General features: G+C 39.1%; 2 protein-coding genes across 3 annotated transcripts in view; one reads left to right on the plus strand and one right to left on the minus strand.

Annotated features, from left to right (window-relative positions):
- The window catches only part of dst (dystonin), a 125,452-nt gene that overhangs the window by 87,958 nt on the left and 24,929 nt on the right, over positions 1-12,565 (minus strand). For both annotated transcript variants that reach the window (XM_058377832.1, XM_058377841.1), the window contains exon 5: positions 5,120-5,181. In XM_058377832.1, coding sequence (XP_058233815.1) covers positions 5,120-5,181 — 62 coding nt within the window. The remainder of the gene's footprint in view (positions 1-5,119; positions 5,182-12,565) is intronic.
- Positions 7,026-12,565, plus strand: part of znf451 (zinc finger protein 451) — a 42,116-nt gene continuing 36,576 nt past the window's right edge. The window contains exon 1 of the mRNA XM_058377883.1: positions 7,026-7,134. The gene's annotated coding sequence lies outside the window, so the exon portion shown is untranslated. The remainder of the gene's footprint in view (positions 7,135-12,565) is intronic.

The following is a 12,565-nucleotide window of genomic DNA, read 5'->3' on the forward strand; positions in this document are numbered from 1 at the left end:
ATACTTCATGTTCATATTTATGAGTAAATTACCAAACTATCAGTCATAAATTAACACACACAATCACAGCCTGGCCATCAAAGCCTATAATAGTTCACAGACAGACTATAATGACAAAATGCTGACTAAACAGCAAAAGATCTTCTCCTAAAGAAAAAATGGTGTAAAATCTTTCATTATTCTAGTGCACTGACACTGTAAAGTTGGCCAGTTACCCCAGTGGTATTTGTTGTGCTTCATGGATTTATTCTGGTCTGCTTTCTTTCAAATGAACTGCACATTTCACAACAATATTTTATATTTGTATTACTTTAAAGTTATATATAAAATGAGAGCAGCTCATGACAATTACGCTAAACTCATCGACCAAAGTTAATTGAGCGAGTCTCCTTAGATGTAAATTTGCAGGATAGGATCACGAAGTATATAAAACTTTTTACCCAACTACCCTCTTTTTCACTGAATGCCACATTTATAAATAAATTCTTTTGCATCTAGTTGGATAAACTACTAAATGTAATGTAAGAAACTGTGCCAAGAAACTCATAGAATATTCTAGGCACAGTACTTACTGTCTGGATTAATTATCCATATTAATACCATTTTAAATGGTCTCTTCAAAGATACTGAAGCTGTTCAATCTCACAAGCTACAATAATTGAAACACTTTGAAGCATGTATATTGTTATAAACCTTTCTCACCAATGCTATATTGCCAAAAGTTTTGGGACAGCCCTCCAAATCATTGAATTCAGGTGTTGTTTTTCAGGGTTTGGGCTTGACCCCTTAGTTTCCTGTGAAAGGAACTCTTAATGCTTCAGCATACCAAGACATTTTGGACAATTTCATGCTCCCAACTTTGTGGGAACAGTTTGGGGATGGCCACTTCCTGTTCCAACATGACTCGGCACCAGTGCACAAAGCAAGGTCCATAAAGGCATGGATGTTTGGTGTGGAGGAACTTGACTGGCCTGCACAGAGACCTGACCTCAACCTGATAGAACCTTTGGGATAAATTAGAGCAGAGACTGTGAACCAGACCTTCCTCGTCCAACATCAGTGCCTGACCTCACAAATGCACTTCTAGTGGAATGGTCAAAAATTCCCATAAAAACACTTGTGTTCCTAGAAGAGTTCAAGCTGTTATAGCTGCGAAAGGTGCGCTAACTCCATTTTACATTCATGTGCATGTAAAGACAGATATCCCAAAGCCTTTGGCAATATAGTGTATATTCAGTGTCATGTAAATAACAATTATACTGGCTTCTTACTAAAACATAGGCTAATGACATAATACTTCATTACAGAGTTCACAACATGTCCAGGCACAGGGTCAGTCCCAAATGCCATTGGGTTAAAGTCACTAATCATGCTGCCTCACTGACCCACTTTTACCCGGACCCTCTCCCTCCTAATTCCTTACACTCACAACTGTGCAGCCGAAATAGATCAGAGGGCCTTCGGGGTCCGAGTCTCCTGCCCTCTGGATGTTATACAAAACCTCATTAATCCAGAAGAACTCAGCTATAATCACACTGCATCTTTGTTCCTTTGTGGAGTCTAATGGGAACACTGGGCACTCATACATTTACATATTCATTCACAGTCAGCGCAGTCATCACATCACTAGGTCTAGATAAACGACAACCTTGTCACATGCCACTAATTGCCTACAAAATGTCTTTCTTTTGTTCCTAATTGTTTTCAAGTTATTTATAGATGCTTTGTATAGAAAGGACAAAATGATATACCATCTCTCTTGCACTCAATGAACATGGATCTTGCACAAAAAAAAAAAACTTTGGCAAAGATTTATATAACCGCTGCCTTGTATAACAGATTATCACCTTGACTGCAAATGATTATATCTTGAAAGGCACATTTCTGTTATCATAAATATTGTCACTACTGCTGAATACCATGTGTGAGGCTGAAATCCGGTTAAATTACATTTCTCTTCAATTACAGTAGTTAATAACACAATGACAGACATCGAAAAACTCCACCACACCTGAAGGAAGTAACTTGTCAGTTTAACACGTAAACTGTAACAGTGTGTATAATGTTTAGATTAGCAGATATATTTGATTTAGAAATGCACAAATGTCAGTCCTATAGTTAGTTAGTACACAGTAGCTAGGTATCACTGATAGTATTTACTATTACTGTGTAAAATGTTTATTCTACTTGATAAAAGACTCTTCAGGATGCGTCGGTGAACGTGTGTTTGTGGTGCATATCATGCTCAAAGTACGTTTTATTCATTAGACCTTTAGTGTAATAAAAGTATCAGCATTAAAAGTATTTAAAACTTCTGGCAAAAATGCAGTATAATGAATGAAACTCTTTTTGATTTACACATTGCACTGATTTTCCACAGATCAACTACAGGCCATGTCCGTCTTTTAGAGCCAGCCTCTCATCAAAAAATACTTGCTTGTTAATCAAAAATCCTTTTTCTCCATAAAATATTCTGCTACTAGCTCTCACACTAGGATTCTTCTCATGGTCAAAGAGCTTACTTTAGCATCAGATGTATTGCTTTCTTATTTAAAAGAAAATGACCTTTAATCAGATTATCAGATTAAGCCATCTCTGGCCCTCCCACTGTCAATTCCACTAAATTCCCCGTCTTCCCGCTCCTTCTCTGATCTTTTGAAGACCTTCCTGAAAATCCGGTTGGGTGTAATAACAATTTCCTTCTCTGTCAGATATTTGTCATTTAACATCACAGTCCTTACATTCGCACATTGTTCGGGTAAAGACTGCATTGTTTTTTAAGTATCAACAAATATCTTGATCTGTACAGCATTATACACCGATCAGGCATAACAATATGACCACTGTGACGTGAATAACACTGACTATCTCCTCATTATGGCACCTGTTAGTGGGTGAGATATATTAGGCAGCAAGCCAAAATGTGATGGCTAGACGAGTGGATCAGAGCATCTCAAAACCTGCAGCACTTGTGGGGTTTGCAGTGGTCAGTATCTATCAAAAGTGGTCCAAGGAACCGGTGGCAGGGCCAGTGGGCGGCCAAGGCTTTTCGATGCACGTGGGGAGCGAAGGCTGGCCCGTGTGATCCGATCCAACAGACGAGCTACTGTTGCTCAAATTGCTGAAGAAGTTAATGCTGGTTCTGATAGAAAAGTGTCAGAATACACAGTGTATGCCGGGTCAGGGCTGTTTTGGCTGCAAAAGGGGGACCAACACAAGTGGTCATAATGTTATGCCTGGTCGATGTATATTTTATCCACAACACAATAACTAACATTTAAAGAAAAAAAAACACAATAGATCATTGTATGCAGCATGTATTTAGGTATAATGGTTAATTCCGAAGGACGTCCAACGTGTTATCACTTGTTCTTTTGTTTAGGCGGAATCTCTAAAGTAATCAGTCAGTGCATGCTTGGGCCCAGCAGATAATTGGGCCTCATGCAGAACAAATGCTGGCAAACCAGCTTAAAGTGTCTTTCTGTCTAAACCACACCTTTCCAGCAAAACAAGAAAGTGTTTTTTTAGAGAGGCTGTAAAATCATTGCACGGTGTCTGCAATTTTTATTTATATACACTGTCTTGTGCAACAGTCTAATACTGTGTCATTTTAGGAGTAGTTCCCAAGGATCAAATTTGTTAAATGTTTCAGACTGTTTCAGAAATGTGTCATGCTGACATTCTGTGCAACTGGGAAAGTTATTTATGTCATGACTTTTTTTTGGGTCATGGAAATAATACCAGTAGGTCATCTATAATTATTAGCACTTCCTTCCTTCCATTTGACCTTCCTTGTGTCTGTGGCTTCAGTGCTATTCTCCCAGTTCCCAAAAACATAGATAGATAAGCTACTCTAAATTGCCCCTCAGGGTGAAAGTGTGTGTGAATGTGTGCGCATGGGGCCCTGCAATGGTCAGGGGATAAGATCCAGATTGATTAAAAATCTGACCAGAATTACTGAAAACAAATGAATGAAGGAATGAATTAAGATCAGAAAACACTATGCATGTCTGTCTCTTCTCCCTGGTTCAATATTATTTTTAACATGACCTCCTCGGCTTCCTCTGTGTAAGTGAAACACTACAACTATGTCACACAAGTGGCTACTTGAGGAACAAGAGCAGTAGAGGACAAGAGGGAACACGTTTCAAAATAGTAACACACTTGATCTCAGTATTAAGCATAAATCTGAGAGAAGTGATTTCCTTGATGATTTACATAATACATTTACTTAAGCTTTTAATAGATGATTGTCTAAAAACTGCTAAATAGAAGTGACTTATTGCAGACACTGGGTTAACTAAAACATTATAATGCATTACAATGGCTATCAAGTTCTTCCTCTGATGCACATGAAGCTGCCCATTCTCATATTTTCAACCTACAGCTCATACAACCTCACCTGACCTCAACACCTTTGGGATGAATTAGAACGGAGACTGTGAGCCATTCCAAAACTGAGATGTCTGCCTTTACATGCACATGAATGTAATATGGAGTTGGCCCACACTTTGCAGCTATAACAGCTTCAACTCTTCTGGGAAGACTTTCCACAAGGTTTAGGAGTGTATTTATGGGAATTTTTAACCATTCCTCTAGAAGTGCATTTGTGAGGTCAGGCGCTGATGCTGGACGAGAAGGTCTGGCTCACGGTCTCCGCTCTAATTCATCCCAAAGGTGTTTTATCAGGTTGAGGTTAGGACTCTGTGAAGTTCCATGTCTTTATGGACCTTGCTTTGTGCACTGGTGTGCAGTCATGTTGGAACAGGAAGGGGTCATCCCCAAACTGTTCCCACAAATTTGCATGAAATTATCCAAAATGTCTTGGTATGCTGACGTATTAAGAGTTCCTTTCACTGGAAATAAAGGGGCCAAGCCCAACCCCTGAAAAACAACACCTGAATTCAATGATTTGGAGGGGTGTCCCAAAACATTTGGCAACATAGTGGCAGTATCATACTGAAAAATACTATTCTATAGCAACTCTACTATGTTTATAATTTGTTGTACTAACATGTTACAGAATCATAATGCAGCCATTCTTTTTCTTCCATCTTTATCCGGTCCTGCATTTTCAACTGACGTCACCACACACGTGACACGAAAGATAAAGACCTACCTTGAGGAGATGCTGGTTGATCCATTTCGTGAATGTCTTTTTCTGCACTCTGTCTCTTTCATCTGTAAAAACAATAAGCTTGAAGTTAGTGTTGGCTTGAAGTACACACTTAGAAGGAAGAACATCATATCTGTATATATTTATATATAAATATAGTATAAATGCAGCACTGCTAACACTGGTTTATTTATTTCCTCTTGCCTGTAGGATGAGTCAAACAGGAATTGGCACATAACCTAGAATAGACATGGCAAATCCAGAGACATCCCATACTCTGGAATTCCCCTTTCTGCATGGCACACCAACACATTTCCTCCAACCATTAATATCAGTCATGGAGCTTGCATTTATAGTTTCATAGAAACCCAGTGTATCATGTCAGTGATGCCAGCATTTTCTGAAAATTGTTCCTCATACACTGCAATAACTATAATTATGTACAATGCAGATGATATATAATGTACCTATAAGTTTTAGCTTCTTAACAGAACTCCAGCACGTTTGGCCTACTATGTGATTCATAAGTCCTAAAAGGAAGCATAATTATAGAAAGCTATATTAAAAAGAAAGTCTTGATCGCCATGATTCACTGGCTCCATTACGTACTGCTCCTGACCACAGTATTTTCTTTTTCCTGTAACCACGGCGACAGGCTGTCCCACACCCAGGCCTCATGCCTCACACGCAGAAGCACGAGTGTCCCCCTTTATTCTGAAGATGCATATGCAGAGATTCACATTACATAATACATCTTCATCAATATTATCTTTAATATTTAAGATTTCATCATTACATTGGTGAGTAGTGATGTACAAAGTTCAATACTTTTTTAAATAGTGCAATCTGGTAATCGGTTCCAAAGCCTAACACGACAAGAATGTTGTATTTTGCCTTACAGATGAATCAGATAGCAGATTTTTCCTTGCTGATAAAGACACAAACTGTATTATATAGATGAGTAACTTGGCAAGAAATCATCATGACCTGGACTTTGCCGATTCATCAGTTTAGAGGGCTAAATGGTTTCTCTGGACCCGATTCAGGTATATCAACTGCTTTTCCAGGCTTTTCCTGTTGGTTTTATATAAAAACCAAAACAGTTGTTATATAAACTATAGATATAAAGACACGTAGACTTATCAAATGGCATGAGCTCTCTCTGCTCCCTGAGCCTTTATTTACTGCTTCAATGGTGCTACTAATCTTAATAACACTACCGTATCAGGGTCATTAAATATTAAGCTATAAAAAACAACTCACACGTGTGATTTTAGGCAGCGCTTATGACATTAACACTCAGAAACAGCAACTTATCCCCTGATTCCTGACTGATCAGAGCTAAGCATCTCTAATCCAAATCAATGACGAGGGTCTGTAAGTGTCAAACCCCCCCTATTTTATTTATTATTCACAAAAGACTCATTCTGGTATAAAGAATTGCAAAGCTTCTCTAAAGTGATCACTGAATAGTTTTGAACTAGTGTATTAAATCATAGCCTTACAAAAATGCTGACAGGAGCAGCTACATTTGCCAACACAAACACAGATGCAATCTGGATCCTGCCTCATGAGTTTAATACTTATCATCATCATCATCATCATCATCTTTCATTCACTAATTAGACCCTGTGACAGCAGCATCTCCATGTGCTCTTAGAGGAAAAAACAAAAACAGCAACACAATGGCTACGTAACTGCATAAGAACATTCTTTCAATCTAAGCACTTAAGCTCACATGACATATATGACACGCATCTTCAGGTAACAATGTTAACAACAAGCATCTAATTCCACCCTAGAAAAGAACTGCAACATGTTTTGAAGTAAAAGGCATCATGGACTTTTGACTCATTATCACGGGCAAACACAACCTTTCCCCTTTCCCCAAACTCATTTCACAAAGTGAAGGAAGGAAGTCGCTGGCTAATCGGCAGGCTCATCAGAGAGCAAAGAGGCGGCGTAAAGCAGGAAGTGCAGAAGAGCTACTGACCCATGCAGCACATGAGCATCACCAGGTGAGCCTTGATCTCCTTGTCGCTCCTCATGAGGTTCAGCATGGTGCCAGGCGACTCTGCCACTCTCACAACTCCATTCATGTCTCATATTCCTGCTGTGGGGAACGCGTGTAGCTGTGCGAGTGACTCCTAAAGTGCCTAAACGCCTTGAAGGAAGCAAATGCTCCCTCCTTCTCTCGCTCTCTCTCTTAGTGCCGAACGAGTTCAGTCAGGTTTTCCAGCGTCAGTGCGTGACTGCCTGTGCGACTGACGCTGAGTGAACAAGTGAGCTGCTCCACCGCATGGGGAATGTTTACTCTGTGGTAAAGGAGGGTGTGAAAGGCATGAGCGTGACCCGCTGCCTGGTCCAGTGTAGACCTGGTTAAACAGAGGGCTGACTTAACACAAGAGTAAAAGTTGTTTTCAACTTTCTGGGAGACGTCCAGAGAGCCTAAGAATGGTTGACACAAGATGTGGAGGCATACATTTATGAGTCTGAACAATATGACCGGAAGCAACATGACAAATTAATCCAAGCTCGTGATGATGTGATTAGGGGAATTGTATCGTTTGTGATTAGACATCAGTGATCAGAAGTCGGGCCTTGATAATAAAATAATAAAACCTTCATGCCTCTTAGGGATATTTCTTCCTTATGTGATATTACTACAGAGGCCTGTATGGAAAATGAATAATGATTATATGCTATACCCTTATGACAAGCTGTTTATCAAAACAGATCGATTTCAGCATTACAAGTGTGACATTAAATCACTGTCAATTACTATAAGCACAAACTTTATCAGTGAGAAAGGAAAAGTGTGCGTCTGGTCATATTTTGGCATGAATTTCTGTATCATTTCAGTTACGTGAAATTAGGTTTAATCTTAGTTCCCATTGTGTCAAATATCTCATCACTAGCTATATGCTGCATACATCAAAACCCTTTGGAATTTACATTTAAATAATGTACACTCTTACACTCAGTAGCCTCGGGATTATTTAGATACAAGGGCCTCCAAGACTAAAGAAATTACAATCCTGAGAGAATTCTGCCCCCTTGAGGACTAAAACTCCAGTCCATACAGCTCTAAGTATATTTCCCTCATAAATCACACTCGAATTCCTGGTCAACCTCTGAAACCCGTGCTATAGTTTCCTTGCCAGCACCTAAGAGCTGGTTTAAAGGTGACTACATGAGAGTAAACATGTCAGCTTTTAATAATCTGATCATAAGATACTGATAAAAGTTGATTGGCCTAGTAATCATAACCACATTATATCCAATAAATTCATAAACACTCTCCTCTAATCTCTCGTACCGGTGTTTAATATGGGTCCACACATGCGTGGTTTGTAGAACGTTTACTAGGTTGCGCCATCATTTTCAGATCTCACGAACTAATTGCTTTTGGGGGTTTTTTTCAAATGAGGGATCTTAGAGTAGCTATCAAAATGTCTGTCATATTTTATAAATAAAACAATAATAATAAGCATGTTTTTGTGTGTAGTTCAGACTAAGTGGGAACGCCGTATTCATGCAAGCCTCCCAGTGATCAGGACTGGACACACTTGAAATTTCTGTTGCAAAAAAGGTGGGACTGAAATAAAAGCAACTGAACCTGCTGATCACATTGGCTTAATATTTCAGCTGTAGACAGTCAGTCTCAAGGGAACAAAAGAGTAGATTAATTATTCCATTAATACAATATTCGGTTACCTGAATTAGTTTCATGGTATTAAATATGTATTTATGTACAATATAGGTGACGGCTAAACGCGAGTGTCCTTGACTTGACTGGAAAAGTCGTTATACTGTCACAATCCAGACAAATAAAATCACTGCTAAAAAACTTGTGTTATATAACACATGGAACTGAGCCACAATGCTGATGAGAACTTCCTTTATTCTCAATCTGTCATTAAAAAAAAGAAAGCGCTAATGCAATCAAGACTGTTTTGGAATGGTTTTCCCCTACAAATTTGTGTGTTGAACTCAAAACTATTCCCCCCAACCACCACCCACAGACTCTAAACCTTCGTATGTTGACAGGTCAAAGATGCAAACTGCCTACAGTGAGCTGATTTCCATTATAATCATTATTCTTAGATGATTAAGGGAAAGTTTTCTCTTTCACTGGTGAATTAAATCCTTTTTTGTTTTGGTATAATTATGTACAGATCCCAATCTGTTTTCATTTCGGAATGATACCATCATGAGAGCTCTGCCAACAGCAAAAGAATAAGCTGAAACATTAGAAAGAAACGTGATGGTGCCACTATTAAGATAGTTTGTATAATATTATATTATTTCTAATTTAGTAAGCCAGTTTGGCTGCCATGCCACTGTATGCCCCTTCTTCAGGGTAAATTCTATCTAATTCATTCGGTCAGGTTTTCCATCAACCAATGCATCCTTTTCCTGCTCAGAATAAGGGGGCAAAAATAAAAAATTAACTAAGTGTATATACACCAATCAGCCATAACATTATGACCACTGACAGGTAACGTGAATAACACTGATTATCTCCTCGGGAGCGAAGCCTGGCCCGTGTGATACGATCCAGATGAGGTACTGTTGCTGAAAAAGTTAATGCTGGTTCTGATAGAAAGGTGTCAGTATACACAGTGCATCACAGTTTGTTGCGTATGGGGCTGCATAGCCCCAGACCAGTCAGGGTGCCCATGCTGACCCCTGTGCACCACCAAAAGTGCCAACAATGGGCATGTGAGCATCAGAACTGGACCACGGTGGCCTGGTCTGATGAATCACATTTTCTTTTACATCACGTGGATGGCCGAGTGCGTATGTGTCACTTACCTGGGGAACACATGGCACCAGGATGCACTGTGGAGGAAGAAGGCAAGCCTGCAGAGGCAGTGTTATACTTTGGGCAATGTTCTGCTGGGAAACCTTGCGTCCTGCCGTCCATGTGGATTTTACTTTGACATGTACCACCTACCTAAGCATTGCTACAGACCATATTAGGCAGGTGATCATAATGTTATGACTAATCAGTGTAACGTAGGTAAAAAATAAAAAAAACTGCTTTCAGTTTTCATTTCTGATTCCAGCGGAATTTCATTTGGTAACATGACCTTATGTGCGGTGAGCAGTAAACAAGTTACTCTAACAAAACAAAAAAAAAACACAAGCACATACTTGAAGAGAGGAGAAACTTCCCAGGTGTTTGTAATAGCAGTCATGGGAAAGAGAAAATCATTATGAGGAAGAGGGGGAAAAAATTGAGGAAAAAGCACGATGTTGATAAGTAACACGTGAAGCTATTTCTACCAAGGAAAAAAAAAGGTAAAAGAATACTAAAAGTACTTATTACATTTTTAGATTTAATAGAGACTTGATTCTGGATGCTACGAGTTTGACCCCAGGTGATGAGGGGGGAAAAAGGTCTCAAGAAGAGAGAGAAACTAGTGATAGAAGTTAATAAGTTTCCCGTGACATATGAGCTCCTCTGAGATGCTTTCTGTTGGGGCCTGACTGGTCTGTCCAGCTCTGTTATATATAAGTGCCAACAGAAAGCTGGCTCACAACTTTAAGACAAAAGAAGTCAAGAGAAGTCTGGCTTGAATGATTTAAAAACATTTTTAAAATGTAAATGATACGTGACATGAAAGTTATATTAATAGGATAACGATGATTGTTGAAATATAATAAGTGCACATTAAATGCATTTTCACTATATAATTAAATATAGAATAAAAAGCATACTACACAAAGTTTCCAGAGATACAGAATGAGCTTCAAAAAATTTCCCTTGCACAGTTGATCATTTATCCAAAATGTTCAGCTCCTCTGGAAACATCTCTGCACTTGATTGTTCCCAGTTATCCAATCATGTGCATAACAATGCATAAAATCATGCAACTACTGGTCAAGAGCTTCTGTTGATGCTTATATCAAACATCAAAACAAGTAAAAGTGATCTCAGGGACTTAGGGCATAGTTGCTGGTTTGAGTATTTCAGAAACTGATGATCTCCAAGGATTTTTCACATACAACACCCTCTAGAGTTCACACTGAATGGAGAGAAAGAAAAACCGTCAGTTCTTGGAAGATTATAATGACATTGCCAGGTCTTCAGCTGTCCAGTGTTGGTGTGCCAGTCCCCAGAGTGGCTAGAAGACACCACTGTTCTTTCGTCATTCACTTTGTCTTTGTAGGTCAAATTTAAAAAGAAGACGACATTTTCTACATCTGGCTTGTCTGCAGCCGGGAGACGAGTTGCTGTGTTGCAATGCTGTAACGAGGCACGGAGACAGCCACTGATTTGGAGAGGCAGTTGGTGTTGCTTTATGGAGGGTAATGTTCAACTATAATTAGCCTCTGGACTGCATCATGGGTCTCGTGTCATGCCTGATGCAAAATAACTATGCCAGTTCAGTGGCATCTTTCCAGCCATACAGCATGCACTCCAGGGTTGGTGCCATGTACAAAACCTCTTACATGAAACTCACCTCTTTCACTGTGACCTACTAAAATTTACAATTCATGTTTTGCAGGGCATATCAGGCTGTTATCTGTTAACATCATATCATTTGATTTTGATATTGTAGGTGTATACATATATATATATATATATATATATATATATATATATATATATATATATATATATATATATATATATATATATATATATATATACATACATACACACTGATCAGGCATAAAATTGCCTAATATTGTGTTGGTCCCTTTTTTGCTGCCAAAACAGCCCTAACCCACCATACAGTGTGTATTCTGACACCTTTCTATCAGAACCAGCATTAACTTCTTCACTGTCTGTTGGATCAGATCACACAGGTCAGCCTTCTCTCCCCACGTGCATCAACAAGCCTTGGCCGCCCATGACCCTGTTGCTGGTTCACCACTGTTCCTTCCTTGGACCACTTTTGATAGATACTGACCACTACAGACCGGGAACACCCCACAAGAGCTGCAGTTTTGGAGATGCTCTGATCCAGTCGTCTATCCATCACAATTTGGCCCTTCATCAAACTCGCTCAAATCCTTACGCTTGCCCATTTTTCCTGCTTCTATCACATCAACTTTGGGGACAAAATGTTGACTTGCTGTCTAATATATCCCACCCACTAACAGGTGCCATGATGAGGAGATCATCAGTGTTGTTCACTTCACCTGTCACTGCTCATAATGTTATGGCTGATATACGTGTATATACACATACAAAGACTTGTAAAGAAAAATAAATAAATGACTTGTCTCTTTTATGTTTAAAGTATTCCCATGAAGACACGTGATTTCAATTATTCCAATTCAAATATTTCATTTCACAGACTGAAACTGGACAGTTGAAGACTGCAAAAAGAGCAGGTGATGATTTTTTGTCCAGTTTTGTTGAGTTTGTGCCCATGATAAGCTCAGATTCCTTTTCTTGGCAGACAGGAGTGGAACATAATGTGATGATCT

This window comes from Hemibagrus wyckioides, linkage group LG03, assembly GCF_019097595.1.
Source record: "Hemibagrus wyckioides isolate EC202008001 linkage group LG03, SWU_Hwy_1.0, whole genome shotgun sequence".
Taxonomy (NCBI): Eukaryota; Metazoa; Chordata; class Actinopteri; order Siluriformes; family Bagridae; genus Hemibagrus; species Hemibagrus wyckioides.